Here is a 21,595-nt window from a genome sequence, read left to right as displayed (position 1 = left end):
TATTCCTGAATCATCCTGAAGAGTTCCTCTCTTCCTAAGGATGGAAAGAATATGAAAAAGCTGCACAGTGAAGTAAAAACCAAACTGTGGAAAAAAACAATTTTATTTATGTTCCTAGTTAATTATAGTTGTGTAGATTATTTAAACAAAAGATGACAGATCCATAGTTTTGAAATCAATATTTGGTTTATATAAAAAATTCTATCTGGGAAGAAATCAGTATGTCATTTTGCAGCAGAATTGCACTAGTCTGCAAAATTTGGAGAGTGTTTTGATGGCTGTGTTAATTGTTTTATTCAATTCAATTCAATTTTATTTGTATAGCGCTTTTAACAATGAACATTGTCTCAAAGCAGCTTTACAGAACATAAGAAACAAAAAAACATGCAAACAGAAACAAAAACATGCAAACAGTCCTAGATGTTAGACAAAATTATCCCTAGTGAGGCGACTGAGGCGACTGTGGCAAGGAAAAACTCCCTTAGATGATATGAGGAAGAAACCTTGAGAGGAACCAGACTCAAAAGGGAACCCATCCTCATTTGGGTGACACTGGAGAGTGTGATATGAACAATGTCCTTTCTGCATTTATGTATAGTCATGTAGAATTTTATGTGTATATTCATTTGGAGGTTGCTGTCTTCCTCAAAGTCTACATAGGGTTGGCAGCGATGCTTTAAATACCCAAGTCCTCACGAGGCAGAAACCAGCTGGAGCTGGTCCATCTCTGGATGCCTCAGGATCCTCGTAGGGTTGGCCTCTGTCTACCGGAGCTGGCACAATCTCTATGCGCCTCGGGATGGGTAGAAGAAGGGAAACAAGTGGAAAGGAATTAGCGTAGCTGCTTTTCATAATATTAGCAAGCACTAGATCATAATGTGCAATTAATCAGATGTACTGAAGTACAAGGTTATGGTATGTATTAAGTGTATGCCTGGCTAAAGATATATGTCTTTAATCTATGTTTGAACTGGGAACCCGAACACTGTCAGGAAGGCTATTCCAAAGTTTAGGAGCTAAATACGAAAACGTTCTACCCCCATTTGTAGACTTTGATATTCTGGGAACTACCAGAAGTCCGGAGTTTTGAGAATGTTTTCTGAACATTGACTTTGGCTTGGAGAAATGTGTCATTGAGAAATATTCTATTTTGCAGATGTCCATTTCTGCCAGGTCAGATAAAATTAGGTTATGCCATTTTCTATGGTTGTTTTTACACTTGCGTTTTTCATTTAAGACCCAAAACAGTGTTCTGGGTTTTTCTGCAATTGAAGCAGGGTCCATGTGTGGAAGCTTTTTACCCATGGTGCCGCATGCCGAGTAACATGATTGGTTCAATTTGTCATGTTATCTGTTTCTGTTTTTGCAATGCCAGGGAAAGGGTTGTTATGGTTATTAATATATAAAATCAAACTTTCATTGGACTGGAGCACTGTGATTTGCTCACCTTGGTGGTGTGAGTGCTTGCACTGAGACCATTGGCTAAGACAAACATTGTGTAAAGATTGTGTAAACATTATAAAACATTGTGTTAATGTTATGAAGTATGAAATAAAGCCAGCTGTAATTACAACTCACCTCAATAAAAACATGACACTAGACAGTGGGACAAGGTTATTCATAAGTACTACTACTGTACAAACACTTTGCTATGTCATTTCACACTGCATAATCATGACATCTTTTAGATTATAATTTTAAATAAAGTTTACAGCATGTAGAAAGTAAGGTTTGTGCAACTTCACTAAATTTCTATAGAGTTTATGATTCACTTATGCACTTAAGTGGTAATCATAAATGAAAAACAGACAGTACGCAGTATGTGTCCATTTGCAACCTCTCCACACCATGTGCTATCAATTTCAACGGATAGCTCTACTTCATTTATTTGGTGCATGACAGGTGCAGTATGGTGACGCCGGGGAGCCAGTCAGATGATAGCGTCGCGTAGGGGAAGACATTTGATTCACCATAACCAAATCCAAATGCCTGATGAGTGCACATCAGCAGACATATACCTGTGCTAGGGCCCACTGTGACAGTGCAGAACCAGACATTCATTCTTCTTCAGTAACCACTTTATCATGTTCAGGGCTGCAGAGGATCTGGAACCTATCTCAGGAACACTGGGTGCGAGGTGGTAATATACCCATCGCAGGGCACCATGCAGACACATTCACACCTGGGGGTAGTTTATCTTACCCAATCCAGCTACTGGCATGGTTTTGGGGGGTGGGAGGAAACCTGAGAACCCAGAGAAAAAAAATACACAGACACAAGAAGCACAGCAAAAATGGAGAATTTTAAAGAGAGGCTGGTAGCAGTGAAAATACCTGCATTTATATGCCTCATCCATGAGACAGTATACAGACAATCAGATGACAACTATTTACCTCACTAGCATTGCAAGAATGTTATACTCTCCCTTTGTTAATTGGTTGAAAAGACCTTCTGTTTGCTCTATACAAGTACCAACACTGGCTACACTTCAATTTCAGTTCCTCATACAACAAGAGCAGCTATTATATAATATACTGCTACTTTGACCCTGTCCTTACCCATAGAGACTGTCTGGGAATACAGCTAGGTGAAGTGAGTATAAAATGCATTTTGACTGTGAGGATTCCACACCCCTTACTTATTCAGATGGCACATGATGTGGAAAACATAAACAAGCATGCATTTACACACCTCTAAAAAGAGTCTGGTGTGAACTGACCTTTAGTCTGCATTATACTGGGCTTCAAGTTTAGTTTACTCTTCCGGGAGTATCTTTGATATCTGAACTCACTGTGGCTACTGGGAACAATTACAACATGCAAAAACTTCATTTACATATTGTTTCCTTCCTCTAGTTTACATGTGACACAATTATTAGGTGTGTTTGACTTCATGTAGACCTAAGCAAATTGATTGTCATCTGTCTTGGTACAAAGCATAATGGGTCACCATCAGCATACTATGTCTGATGATTTAACAATATGATATCACACGTGAGCAAGGTGGCTACAGTTTTCGGCATCAGGTGCCGCACCCTTGCACGAGCACCGAGTTGACCTTCTGAAGTGGATTTTTTAGGGAATAATATTGTGATTGTACTATATATTTTTTTTTAGAACAGCACTTCAAATGATATAGATCTATATTACTAATCCCTAATCCACATTTCTAGTAAAAACACCCAAATGCCTGTCCTTCTACCCTTGTCTATGTTTTGTACTAAATAATAGATAAAATATATGATTGTGCTGTTTTTATTATTAGAAGGACATACCAAGCAAGTTTTGTTTAAATAATTATCTCTAATACATGCTGGTAAGTGAGTTAAAAAAAATAGGAATATACATATATAGGCACACGCTGTATTGAAAACAGCACATAGCATATTAAAATGTGAATTGGTTAATAGCCAGTTTTAAGCCTCTCTATAGTCATAAAACTTTTATCATTTCTTTCTGGGTTTTTTTTACATTACACTTATTTCTAAATTAATCTGGCACAAAATTTTTTAAATCTTTTTATACTTAATATGTTTTTTTTTTATGGGCCTCACTACTCTCACACTACTCTCTACTCTCTTGCAGCTGGTGAACTACTCTCTACACTCAGCTGAACTTGAACACACCTGTTCTTTGCAAATCACCCGTAACACATCCGCTATTTGCTAGTGCAATTTATCTGATTGTGCATGCAAATTAGCTCTCGTTATTTTGGATCTTATAAATCGGGGCCTGTGTGTTTATCAGCCTGCCTCTCATAGTGCAATCTGATGTATAGGGATTATGGGAAATTTAAAAGCTCTCATTGCTAAAGCAGAGCAGAGACTGTCTAGATTTATACAAAGAAAAAAATTAATATACTAATCAACTACCGGGTCTAAACAAATGGTAATTATTTTTGTAAAATTACCTGCAAAGTGACTACCAGAGTCCGAAGTGGTTGCATTTTAACCAGTGGGGTGAATCTCATCACAATAATCCACATCTAGCTGCTGTGAAGGCGGACTGCCGACTAGTGGACGAGATCTCAAACTTTCAGTATAATGTGTATCCTGATGTTTGTCTTACACTCGGGGGCAAAAAGGCCCAATTTTTTTTTTTTTTTTTTCTTTTTTGCCACAAAGTTGTTGCAGATAATTCAAAGTTAGGACCCACTTCATGTTAATATACCTAAAACAGTTTCTTGACAGCCTGACTATCAACTACGGCCAATAAAACTGAGGGGAACCACATTGACACTTCTATGTGTAAAAGACTGTCTGCAAGTTTACCCCCAAAGACTTTCAAAGTCTAAGAAATCTAAAACTATTTTTTAAAATTCTAAATCTAAACTATTCCAGATTAACATATTGCATGTTGATTTAGTCTTTACTTGTTAACTTGTTCACTGCCAAATTAAAAAACATAAAATTTCATGGGACCACTCTGGGGTAAAAAAAAATTGGGCAAGCAAAAAAAAAAATTAAAAAAAACTTTTCTTTGTCAATGCTCCCACTGCTTTAGCATATTTTCTGTTCTTGCATAATAGAAGATGTGCAGAATACTTTTTAGAAGTTACAGATACAGAACTGCCAGCAGATGGCACTAGGCACCAGTTCATGATGTTATCAAACAGCATACTGATTAAAATTAACATGGGTTTTTATTCATATAATATAATAGCCACATTCTACTGCATCTTTTTTCTTTTTCTTCTTCCATGTGAGCGCAAGAAATAAGATACACACAAGACTGTGTGGCAGGAATTTGTGAAAGCAGAATGTTTATTTAACGTTTATGGAAGAAGACTCTAATATTTCAATATTTCTTGATGTGTAATATTTCAGTCCCAAATCTACCGTAGGTGGTCAGTTGGGTTGGTATCTAGTAACAGCAATGACCGTAGCATATTATTTACAATATTTTCATAATCATCAGAATTTAGTGAGTTCTCATGCCCTGTGGACTGTAGTGGAATAATTCTGGAAAAGACCACTGCCAAAAAATGTTTCATCATAGGATAAAGGTCATCAGTGAGAGTAACTTTGATTTTGTAACTTTGTATTGATTCTCAGTGCCCCTACCCTCCAAGGCACGTGTCAAACTAAAGGCCCGTTGCCTCGTTTCATTCAGCCTGCGTGAACTTTCAAAACAATATACTGAAATTCGTCCCTTGTACAATACTGCTTAGCATTATCACACTAGCTAGACCTGTAGCACACTGGAATTAAGGGGCTTAAACCTGGCCCACTATGACAATGCCCATGTGCACAAAGCAGGCCCAATAGAATCCTGACCACAACCCCACTGAACACCTTTGGGATGAACTGGAACAGTGATTGTGTCAATCTGACAAAAATGCTGATGTGGCCCAGTTAGAATTATGGACACAAACCATGCTAGCCAATAGCAAAAAAAAATCTCTTTTAATTGAAGTGACTTATAAACTTGGCCAGAGTTGGGCCTTCTTGTTGTGCCAACGCATTAGATTAAGAGTTGTTCTATACTGAGGAGTTAAAGGTTCCGTGGAAGCCGTATGGAATGTTAACAGGCACTTCAGCTCTTCCCAGTTCCCCAAACGTCTTAGCATCCAGAACCAGCAGGAATGTGCCTTTATCCTAAACCCAACACAGAAAATAGAAACTTTCAGAAAATGCACTCACCAATGATAATGAACTGTAAACTGCTTGAATGTGTCTATAATTTGACAATTTAGAAACTAACGAGCACTTCCACATTGTCATACCTTAGTGGGTGTGAGGACAACAGATAGGATGGCTCCATCATCCTCTTCCTCTGCATTAGGTGAGGGGACAAACACGGGCTCAGATGGATAGAAGCCTGGCTGGTACCATGCCTAACCATTGAACACAGTTACAACTGGGATGAAACTGCATTAAAAAATTCATAGCATCATAACTATACCAACCAATGTAAAATACATAATTCAATACCAATTCAATACAAACAATAGCATGTTTGTACTGTAAAATGTATGCTGTTTTAGAAACCATGCAACATATTAAGAAATCCACTGGATGTAAATACAAAATGTTTTTGTGACATTTTCTATACCACTATACTCAAACATTTTATACTATTAAAATATTTTAGACTATAGCCATACAGTCATAGCCCAAATCAATTTTTACATTGAAAAGTTCTGAATTACATGACTGGAATGAGCTTACCTTGAGCTTTTTACTCTCCAGGTCCATCTTGATCAGCGAGTCTCCCACAAGGTGGCCAAAGCCACAGCCATAGAAATAGCGGTATGGTTTGGTGTTGTACCTGTCGTAGTGAATGTGAGGGAAGTCCAAACCACCATAATCCAGCAGTTCATTGTCATGCAGATCTTCAGACATGCAGAACACCTAGTAGGTAATGTGGAAATATGTACATACATACATACATATACATTATATATATATGTGTGTGTGTGTGTGTGTGTGTGTGTGTGTGTGTGTGTATAAATTAGTGGCAGTGTGGGCATGGTCAAGCATCAGTTGTGAATGGAAGACACATAGAATGAGTGGGTAATGAGTGAGTGGTTACACCTTTGTGTGGTTAATAATGAAGTGTACTTGTAGGCTGTTTGTGTTGCAGTGAGGGTTTTTTGACTCAAAGCAGCGTCAGTGAGGAAACTAAAGAGGACCCCACCCAGCTGTTTGTACCGAAGAGTCGCAGGGAAATCTCAGACCTCAGGTCAGCTCTTATCTTGACTCCCTGCAGTTGGTCAGGGACAGTTACCAGCCACAGTTAGTCGTGGATAATCCAGTCATATATCTACTGCAAAAGGCCCATTCCCATCTGGACTACAACACCACCACAGTGATAATCACTTTCTTTGTCAACACCTTGAACTCTTTGTCATGTTTCTCAAACCATTCCTGAACAATTTTTGCAGTGTGGCAGGGCACACTACCCTGCTGAAAAAGGACACTGTCATTAGAGGATACCGTTGCCATGAAGGGGTGCACTTGGTCTACAACAATGTTTAGGTAGGTTGTACGTGTCAAAGTAACATCCATATGAATGCCAGGACCCAAGGTTTCCCAGCAGAACATTGCCCAGAGCATCACACTGCCTCCGCCGGCTTGCCTCCTTCCCATAGTGCATCCTGATGCCATCTCTTCCCCAGGTAAGCAACACACATGCACCTGACCATTCACATGATGTAAAAGAAAATGTGATTCATCAGACCAGGCAACCTTCTTCCATTGCTCCATGGTCCAGTTCTGATGCTCACATGCTCATTGTAGGCACTTTTGGCAGTGGACAGGGGTCAGCAGGGCACTCTGACCGGTCTGAGGCTATGCAACCCCATATGCAGCAAGCTGCAATGCACCATGTGCTCTGACACCTTTCTATCATAGCCAGCATTAACTTTTTCAGCAATTCGTGCTACAGTAGCTCTTCTGTTGGATCTGTTCCAGACGGGATAGCCTTCGCTCCCCACGCACATCAGTGAGCCTTGGCATGACCCTGTCGCCAGTTAGGTACTAACCACTGCATCTCAGGAACACCCCACAAGACCTGCCATTTTGGAGATGCTAAGACTTGGTCTTCTAGCCCTCACAATTTGGCCCTTGTCAAAGTCACTCAGATCCTTACGCTTGCCTATTTTTCCTGCTTCCAACACATCAACTTCAAGAACTGACTGTTCACTTGCTGCCTAATATATCCCACCCCTTGACATTTGCTACTGTAACGAGATAATCAATGTTATTCACTTTACCTGTCAGTGGTTTTAGTGTTATGGCTGATTGGCTATATATATATATATATATATATATATATATATATATATATATATATATATATATATATATATATATATATATATATATATATATATATATATATATATAAGATTTGCTCTTGATTATTGTATTATTACTGCAAACATAGTCTACTCCTTCAGCAGCCCACCTTATCTTTGCTGAGGCAGACCGCAGAAGCAGTGCTGTTGGGCCGTGTGTTGAGGTTCTGGTTCAGTGGAGTATCATTGGTAATGCACAGAGGCAGAACAAAGCGGCGGGGCAATGACATAGATAAGCTGTTGTATACCTGAAGGAAAAAAAAAAACAAAACTGACCTCACTCATATAATATCACAAAAGTGGCTTCTCCAATGCACATAAAGTTGAACACCAATGAGAAAAACAGAAAGACAGCATTACTAACCTCATCCAGTGCTTCTCCTGACTTGCGTAGGTTCTGAAGAAAGTAGATATTAAGGGCCTGGCCATCATCTGAGCAGCACATATCCACTATGAGGAAGCCATCCTCCTCAAATGCGTTGATCTGATGGAAGGTGGATAGAGCCTTGGTGTGGTACTTCACTGGATTCACCTGTTACAAAACCAGGGAGGTTTCTGTAAATGATGTACAAGAATTTGACTTTACAAATTAAAGTGTCTAGTATGATCATAATGTATACTTCATTCTGCAATCATAACCAGTATCAAATGCACACTGGTTACTAACTGTAAGAGTTAATGCTACACTGGATTTAATACTTTGTATAAAATAAACCGAGAAATAAACCTAAGAATTAAAAGTAGGACATAACAAAACTCAAAATGATGTGGCATTTTTTCTTTTTAACTTTAATACTGGTTTTAGCTTGGACGTCAAGGAAGCTCTTTGGTATCACCTTTCCAGTATGTTTGTTTATAACATGGAAGACAGTCTCTTGTTTTGCGTCCCAGTAGATACAGTCATTTATGCCTTTCCCTCTCATCCTAGATGTCACTATCTTAAGCAGATCCATCTTTATGGGCTGTTCAATGAACACCACATAGTTCTCTGACATGGCTGAGAAGAAAAACAGAAGGTTACATATTTTGCATCTATATTGAATGTTTCATTCAGTGACCTGCTCAAATACAATACAAAGCTGAAATTAAAACTTTAAAGCATAACAGTCATGTTTCACTATTTTTAATCATGGAAAGTGCTATGTCATGCCAGAGACTTTCCCAACAAGTCCATTCCTATGAATAACCAAGGACATTATTGTGTCTCTATCCATCTCTGGGAGGACTCTAAGAATCAAGGATGCACATGATCTATACATTAACCATTTCCCTTAAGTTGTGCCACATTTTCATAGTTGGGAAACATTTGTATCATGTGTAGTATTGTCATGGAGCGATGGGATGAGTTACTATAGGCTTTACCTACAGTAGTAGTAGAGAGATTGTTTTAAATAATGTCTGATTCTGCAGTGGTCCACAGAAACATCAAGGGGACTGTGTCCTCTCTTACTTCCAAACTGGATTTGGTTCCTGTAAATTCAAGCTTGAAATCCTTCTTGAAATATTTTGGCTTGAATATAGGAATATAGGAAGTAACACACAAAATTATATCTCAAAATGTGTTTCTATCTATCTCTTTTTTAGATGTTTTTAGTGGAGTGGAAAATTAAGCACAAGACTGTTTGACTATGCAAATGTTTCCCTTTGGAGCTTCAGAGAAATGTGAATCAAAAAAATCAGAAATTTATTAGTGATTGAAAAGGCTAAGTTGCTGTGTGATGACTAGCAGATGTGATTAGCTAGTACAAGACATTAGTCTAACCCCTGCTTTGCATTATTTGTTTAATGATATTTTCCATTTTGGTTGGACATGTATGTCTGTGTTTTATTTGCCTGAAAACAAAGCTTGGAAACAAGCTAGGAAACCTCTAAAAAGTAAAAAAAGGTTAACATTATGTTATAGAGCTAACAATATTAGCAAGATTAAAAAATTCATCTCTTTATTTGGGTTAGACATAACTGAATTCACTGCAATAGACTAGACACATAATCTGTTTTTTGTTTTTTTTTTTCCCCCCAGATGATTTGTCCACTCCTGTATATTGGATGTTAGGCTAACTGATGCTAATGAATTGTTTAGATGTTTAGTGTTCAGGTTAAACCATTAATGCAACGGTGAGTAGCTGTAGTATGCCAGGTGTGTGTTTTTACCAAAGCTATGGTAATAGGAAGGCTTGTTTTTTTCAGCAGGAGAAATAGAGCATAGCACATTCGCCCCATGCAGTGTTTCATCAGGGTCTTCACTCTTTGGAGGCACTCTGATAATGTTGTATAAAGCTCCTACAAAACACATGTAATATGTAGTTATGACTTAGCTCAAATCTAATGCATATGTATGAATAATATGTGTCAAGATCTTACCTTTCCTGCCGTAGGAGTTGCCCATGTTGTAGACCGTACCGTCTGGGTCAATATGGGGGTGGGCAGTTGCACCATTAACAGCAATGAACTTAGTCCAGTCCACCTTTGACATTATTGTAGAAATACCATAGGATTAAACACTGACAAGAAAACAGTATCCAAACCTTTCACAAATATATTATGGTGGATTAAAAAAAGTATGTATAGAAGCATAAAGAAAGATATGTTTAAAAAACAAAACTGATAGGGAAAAATTATTCGGATGTTTTATTGTCTTAAATTCGAGTAATGACCAAAACCATTATCTGCTGTTTCCGGTTGTGGCAAAGCTCCAGACCCAAGTTTTTTCCCAGGCCTTGATTCACCATGCATGACACGTCTGTCCGCTCGCTGTGGAGCGTTTCATCAGTGGCAGAGAGTTTGGAATCATCATTCTGCTCAGCCATTTGTGTGTGTGCTCACTTTGTGTGGAACTTCCATGATGCGACGTTCAGAGTGGTGCTGCCCGGTGGCAATGCAGTTGTGCTGTTTATTATTATTATCATTATTATCATTATTATTATTATTATTATTGTTGTTGTTGTTGTTATGTGTTTTTGTTTGTTTCTTGTAATTGTAAAGCCACCCTGGGTATGAGAAAGGCACTGTTACAAATTAAACACTATTGTATTTTAATGTTTTATTATTATTATTATTATTTTTTATTATTATTATTACTATATAAACAATCAAAAAATACATTCATTTCTTTACTTTTCAAATCTATATTTTTAAAAATGTAATGCTAGAAATTGTTTATTATTATTATTGTTGTTCATTATTATTTAAGGAACATTTGTGTAAATATTCAAGACTGTATATTTGGAACATATGATTTTATACTCAGATATGTGAAAAGTTTGATACAGGTTTTTTTTTATATTAAACAAATGACAAATTGTATATGTTCCATGTTACATACCTTCTCTTTTGTTTCTAGAGTGTCCGGATCAATTTTGTGCATAAAGTTTGTCTCCGTGCTGACATAGTAGTCACCTTTGTATTTCACAAAGCTCACATTAGCGTTGTCTGTGGGCTCTGTAATGGGATGAACATTGGACAATTAGCTGAATTAACTTATCTGTTCTTTGGGTTCATGCAGTTGCATGCCACTGAATAAGACGAAATCAGATAACATTTTATATTGCATATAAAAACAGTAATGGAAAAATCATGATGTTTAAACTAATGTATCACTAAAGCAAACAGTGATTTAAATTCTAAAACAGTGTGCAGAGCTGCACATATAAACAAGGCACAGCACAAACATATGTCTTTAGTTTGTGGAATGAAGGAGGAAATACCTCAGCTAATCCCTCACTTCTCCATGTGTGGGTTAAGTAAGAACTATGACCTTACGTCAAAATGGTCTCAGAGTGAATCAAAAAAAAGTTCTCTGCTCCATTACTCAACAGAAGTACACTATATTGACAAAAGTATGTGGACACTTGACCATCGAACATCCTATTCAAAAACCATAGGCATTAATATGCAGTTGGTCCCACCTTTGCTTCTGTAACAACCTCCTCTCCTGAGAAGGCTTTCCACTAGATTTTGGACCGCGGCTGTGCCCATTCAACCACAAGAGTGCAAGGGGTTGAGCATTAATGTCTGGCAAGAAGGCCTGGTACAAATTTGGTGTTCCATGGAGTTGAAGTCAGATCTCTATGCAGACCACTCGGGTTCTTCCACACTAACCTTGGTAAACCATTTCTTTATGGAACTCACTTACAGGGCATTGTCATGCTGGAAGAGGTTTAGGCCTCTGTGATGAGGAGAAGGGAGGGGCTGTGAGGACACACGCCTGGCGCTGAGTTGGCTAATCAGTGGGAGAGAGTGATAAAGGAGCGGCTGGAGACGCCGAGGCGGAAAGAGAGATGTATGCGTGTTTTGTGTTTGTGGTTTATGTTATGTTTACAGTACCAGTCAAAAGTTTGGACACACCTTCTCCTTCAGTGGTTTTTCTTTCCAAACTATGAAAGAACATGTATGAAATTATGTAGTAAACAAAAAAGTGTTAAACAACCCAGAATATGTTTTATGTTTTAGATTGTCCAAAGTAGCTACATTTAGCTTTGATGACAGCTTGGCACACTCATGGCATTCTCTCATCAGATTCATGAGGCAGTCACCTGGAATAGTTTTCGTTTCACAGGTGTGCCTTGTCAAGAGTTAATTTGTGACATTTCTTGCCTTCTTAATGTGCTTTAGACCATCAGTTGTCTTGTGCAGAGGAAGGGTGGGTACAATATCCCTATTAGTGCTACTACAACTACTGTACACATCCATATTATGGCAAGAAACAGTCAGTTAAGTAAAGAGCAAAGACAGTCCATCATTATTTAAAGAAATGAAGGTCAGTCATTCCGAAAAATCTCAAGAACTTTGAATGTATCCCCAAGTGTAGTCACCAAAACCATCAAACGCTATGATGAAACTGGCTCCCATGAGGACCGTCCAAGGAAAGGAAGACCAAGAGCTACCTCTGCTGCAGAGGATAAGTTTATTAGAATTACCAGCCTCAGAAACCGCCAATTTACAGCACCTCAGATTACAGCCCACATAAATACTTCTCGGAGTTCAAGTGGCAGACATATTTCAACATCCACTGTTCAGAGGAGTCTGCATGAGTCAGGCCTTCATGGTTGAATTGTTGTAAAGAAACCATTACTTTGGAAGAACAACAAGCAGAAGAGACTTGTTTGGGCCAAGAAACACAAGGAATGGACATTAGATCAGTGGAAAACTGTCCTTTGGTCTGATAAGTCCAAATTTGAGATTTTTGGTTCTAACTGCTGTGTCTTTGTTAGACGTAGAGAGGGTCAACAGCCGGTTCCTGAATGTGTGGTTCCCACTGTGAAGCATGGAGGAGGAGTTGTGATGGTGTGGGGGTGCTTTGCTGGTGACACTGTTGGTGACTTAGTCAAAATTGAGAGCACACTTAACCAACATGGCTACCACAGCTTTTTGCAGACATGCCATCCCATCTGGTTTGCACTTAGTGCTATCATTTGTTTTGTTTTCCACCTCTAGGTTATGTAAGAGCTATTTGTCCAAGAAGGAGAGTGGTGGAGTGCTGCATCATATGACCTGGCCTCCACAATCACCCGATCTAAATCCAATTGAGATGGTTTGGGATGAGTTGGATCGGGGAGTGAAGGAAAAGCAGCCAACAAGTACTTAACACCTCTGGGAACTCCTTCAAGATTGTTGGAAAACCATTTCAGGTGACTACCTCATGAGGCTGACTGAGAGAATGCCAAGAGTGTGCAAAGCAAAAGGTGGCTACTTTGAAGAATCAAAAATATAAAACATATTCTGGGTTATTTAACAAGTTTTTGTTTACTACATAATTCCATACGTGTTCTTTCATAGTTTGGATGTCTTCAGTATTAATATACAATGTTAAAAACAATAAAAATAAAGAAAAACCATTGAATAAGAAGGTGTGTCCAAACTTTTGACTGGTAGTGTATGTTGTTTATGATTAAACATTACGTTTATGTTCACTCGGTTCCCGCCTCCTCCTTGCCTGTATTTGACATTTGTTACAGCCTCTTATTCCAGTGAAAGAAAATCTTAATGCTACATCCTACGAAGACATCCTAGATAATTTTGTGTTTACAACTTTGTGGCAACAGTTTGGATAAGACCTTCATGGTCAGGTGTCCACACACGTTTGGCCATATAGTGTATATAACTTCTTTGACTGAATTGCAGTTGTGTTTCTGTGTCTCTAAGTTGTGGCACTGTATCTTGTAGAGGTCCCCTGCTTTCTACTGTTAATGCTGACAAACTGAGGGAGGTTAGGATATTGGATATTGGATACTGGATATAGCTGGCTCAATGATTCTGTTCTATCTCCTCCCTTTGGTTCACCTCCCAGTCAATAGTTTACTTCATTTTGCCAATGTGTGTAACTTTAATTTTCACGCTCCCTATTCCATTGCTATTTAAGCATGTATTGGTAATTGTGCGAAAAAAGATACAGACTGAAAAAAAAATTTCACATTTTTATAAAAGAGAACTGTGAATATTGTCCATGTCAGTACACCAAGATCCAATGACTACCACCAAACAGTGTAGAGGGTATAAGAAATGATTATGTAAAAATATTTATGTAAACTTCACTTTCATATTTCACAGTGCGCTGCACATATTTGCAGCCTTGTCCAAGGTCTTGTGTAACACTACTGTCTTCCTTCATCTCAGAATCATGATCTTCCTATTAAGGGACATCTTACCATAATTAAGAGCTTGTGATTTTAAACTGAATTACACTATTCCAGGAGGAGAAAGCTGTTGCCTATAGGTGTATTCTCATACAGGACAAAATATAATTAGACTGAACATTCCTGGTCTGGATGTATTCAGCCAACTCTGTAATGCCCTGAATTCAACCCTCTAACACATCTTTAGCTATAAGACTGCACAGGTAATTGCACAGCTACAAATAATGACATGACAAGGCCAATAGAAACAGGGGTCAGAAGAGAAGATAGACAGAGAAGAAGCAGACAGAAGGTAAACAGAATTTACCTAATCAGCAGCTAATGTACTTCACCAGACAAGGATGGGCAGCACAGAAAACCATCCAGATGACCCTGATGTATTGCGAAATCAATTTTTTTTTAAATGACTTGTAAAAGAAATAAAATTAAATAAAGGATTTAGATGTCCTCAGAATTATTTGAAAATTTAAAAAAATCTAAAAACTGCTGAATTGATAAGTATTCTCCCCCTCAGTGTGAATTGTCCTTTTGCAGCAGTTACAGATTTGAGTTGTTTTGGATGTGTCTGTATGAGCTTTGCATATTGTGATTTTGGCATTTTCTTCCATTCCTCAATGCAACTTTTGACTCCAACTCCAACTCTCCTAAATTAAATGGAGAATGTTGGTGGTTCTGCCATTCCAAAACACAAACCTTGTTTTTTTTCCCCCAGCCATCCCTTTGTAGTTTTTGCCCTGTGCTGTGCATATATATTTCTCCCTAAATGCAGATGTCTGCCTGAATAGAACCTGTCAGCAGTTTGCTCCATCAATGTTGCCTGTGTTGACAACAAGGTTTCCAGTTCCTCCTGCTGAAAACCAACCCAAGAGCATGATGCTACCACCAGTATGTTTTGTGAAGAGCTGATGATATTGTTGAAGTCTGTACAGGCTATCTGATTTCAACCAGTGACCCTGTAACCCCTTCAGTGTTGTAGCTGGACTCCTGGACACTTCTCGGACAATTGACCTTCTTGCACGAGCACTCAGTTCTTGGCCTGATCTTGGTAGCGTCTGGCTTTTTAAGTTATTTTAAGTTACAGCTCCACAAATTAATTTTGGGAATAGTGTTCTGTCGAGTTCAGTTCAGTTGACCTTGATATCTCCCAAAATATCTTTCTATGATAAATGCATTTTATATGAATTATTTGATGTTAAATAAAAAGGTGTGGTTGATGAGGTGATTGAAAGTTTTGGACATGACAGGCAAGCCTCATAAATGCACATGCACTTTCCAACACACACTTGAAGCTCCTGGCAGTTCTGTAGCAAACCCATGTCTTGTTCTGCTGTAACGAGACATGGGTTTGCTAGTAGGGTTAGCAACATCATCAGCAGACATGGCAAATGATACTTTTCAGGAACATAACTTTTGATTTAAAATAAGAAAGCTTGTCAGATGAACGGGAATGTACAAATCAATGTGAGCTAGCTAGCAAGCTAGCCGACGTGTTATAAGGTGAGTGTGGCCTCTTTGGAATCTATTTCACCTTGCAGAGCAAAAAATAAACAGAATATTTTCTTTAGGTAATATCTCACAGTGTGTGTACTCCTGACATGAACAAGCAGAGTGTCCATCAAGAGGTGGACCCCCTGTCCAATCGGCCATATCTAAAGCACAGACTCTGGCTCCAATTTTCACAAAATTTCACCAAAAAAAAAAAAAAAAAACTTTCAAAAGAGGCTCCAAAACTGCGCAATGGGATTACTGCTCTGCCCAACAGCTTAGTGCAGTGAAGAAGTGCAGTCTACCCCACAGAAGTGGGACATGAGGCTATGTGTCCACACAGTGTTTCCTAAGGAACATTATGGAGCAAAGAGGAAGGATACTTTGACTAAGGAATCAGAAAAGGGGAGCTTCTGGCTATGGCTTTAAAGGAAAAAGTGTGGAGGAAGAAACAATCCTATGACCAGCTCCCGGGTGTGGCAGAGAGATGTCCAAGAGATGTTCTGGGAGTAATGGATTGAAACATCAGTTAGGGACGGCTCCTCATGACCGATCCTGCAGCTGGTCCAGGGGTACCATAGGAGGTGCATTTAGCAAAAATGCCAAGCATCCCACCTGTCTGTTCACCCATCTTAAAAATATGAGACAAAAAGGATGGACAACATAGAATCAACAGGAACATCAATGATTAAGAAGTAAAGGATCCTTAAAAGTCCAATCTGACCAAGCAAGATCAAGTGGCCCAAAGCCAATGACAAGGAAAGAATTAGAATCTGCACATCATCAGTAAAGTTCGCTAAGAAAGCAAATAGGCACTCCATCAGGGAGAGTGAAAGGAGAAAAAAAGAGAAATCCTGGATCTTGCAAAGGAGAGGCAGATATTTAGGAGGGCCTGCATAAAGGCACAAGAATGGGAAAAGAAAGATCTAAAGGTACTCTGGAACCAAATCAGGAGTAGACTGTCAGCACTGAGTGTGGCAGAGAGGATCCAGAACTGTAGAAACCAAAAGAAGATGGAGAGTGTGAAGTTCTTCAGAAACCTATTCAAGTATGCCCAGGGCCCTTTGATGGAGAAAAAGAGTGGAAATTATGAGATGAAATGACTTGAACACTATGCCAAGAACTAGCTAAGTGACCCGATGAACCCTAAGAACATCTCACTTAGCTCCCCAAGAAACCCTACCTCCCAAATAGTGAGATCAAGGAGGTGGTGGGAAGAGCAATGTCTGCCTCACTCCAGGAACCAAATTGGGTACCATATATGGAATAAATGAACTTCCCCAGGATGCAGAATCTGATTTGGAATCTGATGAGAGACCCAAGTCATTCCAACATTTCATTTTGATTCCCAAGGAGCAAGAGGCATAGCAATAGGCTGTTCAATCTGTTCAATCTAGGCTCTTGTAAGTCATCCTAAACAGGTGTACGCAGACAGCCTGTCTATGTAGGAAGAACAATCCCTGGCCTTGAGTAGCACTGAATTACAGCATCTGTACATCTTTGCATTTGTAAGCAGACTATACTCACTCATCCTCTCAAAACGGGATAGGAAGCGCTGAAAGATATTCTTGCATGGGTCGGGGAGAGCAAGAGTGCCAAACTCAGATATCACGATTCGATTCATCTCACTGTTCTGCTTGTAGGAGTCACTGCGCAGGAAGCGACTCCAGTAGGTCACCTGACCTTCAGCAATATGAAAGCAGTGCATCATGGCCATTCCATCAAACCAGTGATTGAAGCTGAGAAGAGAAAGAATATCGTCAGTCATAAACTGGCTACACTGAGAATTGTGTGGAGTAGTAAAGTGGTCAGCAATAAACTCTGTGCATGTGTGTGTGTGTGTTTGTAAATGTCTCTTAAGGCTAGAAAAGTAGTACATAATAATAGTGCAATAATATGTTGTTTTGGTTAGTTTGTACATAACTGATAAACCAGAAATTGCTCTTGTGTATCTTTACTTACTGTTGATTTCCGAACTCAAACTTTCCAGGGCCATTGCGAAGAAGATTTCCATGGATCCATGTAGGTATTGTGCCTTTGACGGTGGTAGGGATGGGCTCTGGAGTCTCCTCCACGCTCTGCACAAGTTGGGCAATATCCTGAAGACCATGCCGCTCCTTGAAGGTATTTTTTGGCTTATTGTTCAAAACTGAAAAAAAAAGATGATGACTGACATCAAAAATTGTCAATCAGAAGACTTGGATCTGTTCTGAATAACAAATATTGTTTTAATTTACATATAGTACAGCATGAAAGTAAATGTTAATATATTGCATGTACTACAATCTGTTTTAAAACAGAGTACCATTCAAAAGCACAAAACAGTGTTTTAAGAGACTTTTTTTTTCATCTTTCTATTCCTATAAAAAGGGATTTTGTAGGTGGAATTTTTCCCACTAATACAGAGAATGTCTCTGCATATTATCTTTTAGTACCTGGGAGAACAGCTGACCACAACAATATAAGAATAACTGAATCTTATAACTGAATCTGTATTAGTGAGCTATTCTGAAAGCTGCTGTAAACCTGGACCTGATTATAGGCATGTGTGTGAATCCCACATGTCCTTCATACTCAGATACAATCTGCTCTTATTTCCTTTTAGCAAACCTCAAGTCATGGTTTATCAAGTATCTCTGGCAGATTAAAGAACACATACAATGCAATCAGGACAGCAAAACAGACTACAGAAGGACTTAACCACAACTCTCTCTTCTTTAAATCATCCTAAAAATACATCTCAGGACACTACAAACATGACTCAAACTATTCTATCAAGACAGACTGAAGATGCTAGGCACTCTTAGCTAGGAATTTAAATGAGCACTAATAAAAAAAACCTGCTTTCTGTTGCTGTCTTGTTTTACTACCTCCTCTCTAACATTCACTAGCATGAGGTGTTTTTGAATGAGACAACAAAGCACTTCTGTAAACCCCCCTTTAACTCATACATGTAATATGCTGTAACAAGCCAATTCCAGTTATTCTATGCATCAACAAAGAGGGCGCGTCCTAAAATATATGAAAGTAGTGGTCTTAAGATTTTGCTATCTTAAGCTAAAACTGATCAAATGGTACCACAAAGAAAAGACTGATAGAAAGAATGGTCAGTATAGAATGTGACTGTAATATTATTGTACATATTTTATTTATAGGAATATTCAAATGCAGTAGTGTGTGTGACGTCAGGTCCATAAATATTTGGACATTGACAAATTTGTTATTTTAGATATCTACCACAGTATATTGGATTTGAAAGTAAATGATGTATATAAGCTCAAAGTGCAGACTTCTGAAAAGTACATCCAAATCGGGTGAATGGTGGAAACACTACAATCACTATATATTCTAACAATTGCTTTAAAAGTTACTAAAAAAAAAAAGCACACATATTTCATTCCAAATTCAGGATATACTGATGGGTAAATGTTGATTTAATTTTTTTTAATGGCAGAAAATTATTTTTGCTTCCCCTTTTAGGAACTAAGTAACTTTATAGCTTATAATTTAGTGTCATCTGTGGAGCATCAGTACAAAGCTGTACCTGCTTTTTCTCATTCAGAGATCAGAGACAGATAAACAAAACGTTTTTCACCTGGCATTGTTGGCAGGATATGGCTCTGGGTTTTTATGTGCATCTTCTTACTGAAGAAAATATGCAAGCAAGTCGTACTTGTGGAAATGAAATGAGGTCCTGCAGTCCAGAGTACAAGCAGTGTAGTAGCTTTTATAAGGCAAAAACCTTGATGATCCTCTTTAAGCACCAAACGTGAAAAAAGTATATAACTAAAATCAGGACAGACCTTTATAATTCCATCAGCACTACTGCAGATTTTGCAACAACTGAGAATGAGTTCGAAAGTATCCAGTGGTTTTGCAATTTGTGGTTAAAAGATAAGATGAGCAAAGCCTATGAATGACTGATATATTGAATATGTACTGAATTTATTATAATGTACTGATATATTGAATAGATGTATTGAATTTGTTGTTTGTTTTCCAAATTGCCTAACCTTTCTTGCCATTAATAAAACAAATACTCCAACACATGATACAGTTCAGAAATTCTCAAGGTGTTGACTATTTACATATGAAGGAAAAATATCACATTCTAAAGAAGCCATTTTGTCAAGGCTGACTGAAAAGCATTTTTATTTAGATGTTTGCTAATTTGAGACAGAATGCTTGGTATATGGGACACACAGTATCTTCACTGACTTAGGTCTTTAGTTTCATCCTCAGTGACACATTTAAAACATTAGTTATTTATATCATCCTTTTTCATGGCATGAATAAATCAAAATTTCAGGATTAGAAATCTTCTCCAAACTCATCACTGACATATTCTAATAGTGCATGAACACAAATGACTACATATTCACAATATATTTTGAATCCATTTATTTCTGTAAAGCTGATTTGTGACAATGTCCATTGTCAAAAGCGCTATACAAATAAAATTGAATTGAATATTATGATGTTGGCCTATAGTTAATTTATAACAGAGTTTAGATAATCAGAGTTTAGATAATTTCCAAATTCATAACCAATCTTTTCTAAAAATTCAGTATGTAAAGATTTGGTAAAAATCAATGTAAAAAAAAAAAAAAAAAAAAAAAAAAAACACCAAAAGGTAAGTAACATTTTATAATTTAATTCTTGCAGTAGTAGCACAAAAAAAAAAAACATGGACACCAGTCTCTAAAATTATATGAACATGGTACACTGAGTAAAGATCTCTGCATACTAAGCAGTAGGTTTAAGAGTTCCCTGCCCTAGTCCTCTGATTTACACATACAGGTGTGATGGTCAGGTGTCCATAAACTTTTGGCCATATAGTGTATATCCAAAGCCTATGTCATTTTTAGTACCTCAAGATTTTTGGGGTCAACTTACTGCTTGATGCTTAATACACAGCATTATATGGTGTTACATGAAATAAGTTTTGACTTATCAGGCATGAAAATAAACTGCTAAAAAAATAATAATAAAATAAAATATTTATATATTTTATATATTTATATATATATATATATATATACAGTATGTCCCAATGTACCTGAATTCACCTTATATGCCATACTTTGCCATCGGCTCCGAAACAAGCAAGACACTGGAAACCTTTCCAAACAGTGATGTCATCATGGTCGTTCATTAAGGCAGTCACGTGGTTTATGTTGTTTATGTTGTTTATATTCCGAATTCATATAACGTACAACAAAACGGCACGAATGAGCTGGCTGACTCACACTCTCTCTCTCTCTCTCTCTCTCTCGCTGATGTGACCAGGGCTGAAGCATCACTAGCCACATTTTCACAGAGAAGTGGAGGCGAATGGCACAAGTGGCGTCAACTTACCGGCTGGTTGAGGCTTCACATGTGACATGTTGAAAGATGATGCGCTGCTGGTGACTGAGCGGATAAACAGAGACAGAGAGAGATAGAGAGAGACAATGAGAAGGTCGCTGCGTCCTAGTAAGACTGTATATCTCGGCTACCACACCATCAAGCGTCATCAAAGGATGTCTCGATTTCAAGGATCCTTGGAAGGCAACCTTCGTTTCGTGGCCTTCATCCTTTTGAAGGATGCATCAGTGTATCCTCCGCCTCCTCCAATCACCCACAATCCTTTGTACACGTTCCAAAGTTCACAAAAAGAAAAAAAAATGGCGGGGCGT

At 38.2% G+C, this 21,595-nt stretch overlaps 1 protein-coding gene across 4 annotated transcripts; it reads right to left on the bottom strand.

Moving 5' to 3' along the window:
• Window positions 1–85: 85 nt before the first annotated feature.
• On the bottom strand, window positions 86–21,558 carry LOC113531654 (carotenoid-cleaving dioxygenase, mitochondrial). 4 transcript variants are annotated; one of them, XM_053230635.1, is made up of 14 exons: window positions 21,276–21,558; window positions 17,880–18,066; window positions 17,445–17,656; window positions 11,123–11,238; window positions 10,162–10,264; window positions 9,952–10,080; window positions 8,637–8,797; window positions 8,165–8,332; window positions 7,911–8,048; window positions 6,170–6,352; window positions 5,725–5,835; window positions 3,910–5,596; window positions 1,579–2,244; window positions 86–1,482 (listed from the first exon to the last, which is right to left on the bottom strand). In XM_053230635.1, exons 1-12 carry the CDS (start codon window positions 21,301–21,303, stop codon window positions 5,480–5,482), a joined length of 1,653 nt encoding a protein of 550 aa, XP_053086610.1. In that variant the 5' UTR covers window positions 21,304–21,558; the 3' UTR covers window positions 86–1,482; window positions 1,579–2,244; window positions 3,910–5,479. The 4 variants fall into 4 exon arrangements, with proteins under 4 accessions (XP_053086610.1, XP_026778315.3, XP_053086611.1 ...); XM_026922514.3 differs by having other exon boundaries at window positions 86–2,244; XM_053230636.1 differs by lacking the exon at window positions 21,276–21,558 and adding an exon at window positions 20,977–21,244 and having other exon boundaries at window positions 86–2,244.
• Between the last annotated feature and the right edge of the window lie 37 nt (window positions 21,559–21,595).

Source organism: Pangasianodon hypophthalmus, chromosome 27 (genome assembly GCF_027358585.1).
Source record: "Pangasianodon hypophthalmus isolate fPanHyp1 chromosome 27, fPanHyp1.pri, whole genome shotgun sequence".
NCBI classification, from domain to species: Eukaryota; Metazoa; Chordata; class Actinopteri; order Siluriformes; family Pangasiidae; genus Pangasianodon; species Pangasianodon hypophthalmus.
The sequence above is the reverse complement of the archived record's forward strand: the minus strand, read 5'-3'. Positions and strand labels throughout refer to the sequence as shown.

Bases quoted from the DNA above. Each gene is read 5' to 3' on its own strand.
- LOC113531654 (XM_026922514.3), bottom strand. From the start codon at position 21,303: ATGTCACATGTGAAGCCTCAACCAGCCG. The intron at 18,067-21,275 runs GTAAGTTGACGC...TTTTTTTTTCAG, and splicing joins TGTGAAGCCTCAACCAGCCG to TTTTGAACAATAAGCCAAAA. The intron at 8,049-8,164 runs GTTAGTAATGCT...TTTTTCCTTCAG, and splicing joins CAGGAGAAGCACTGGATGAG to GTATACAACAGCTTATCTAT.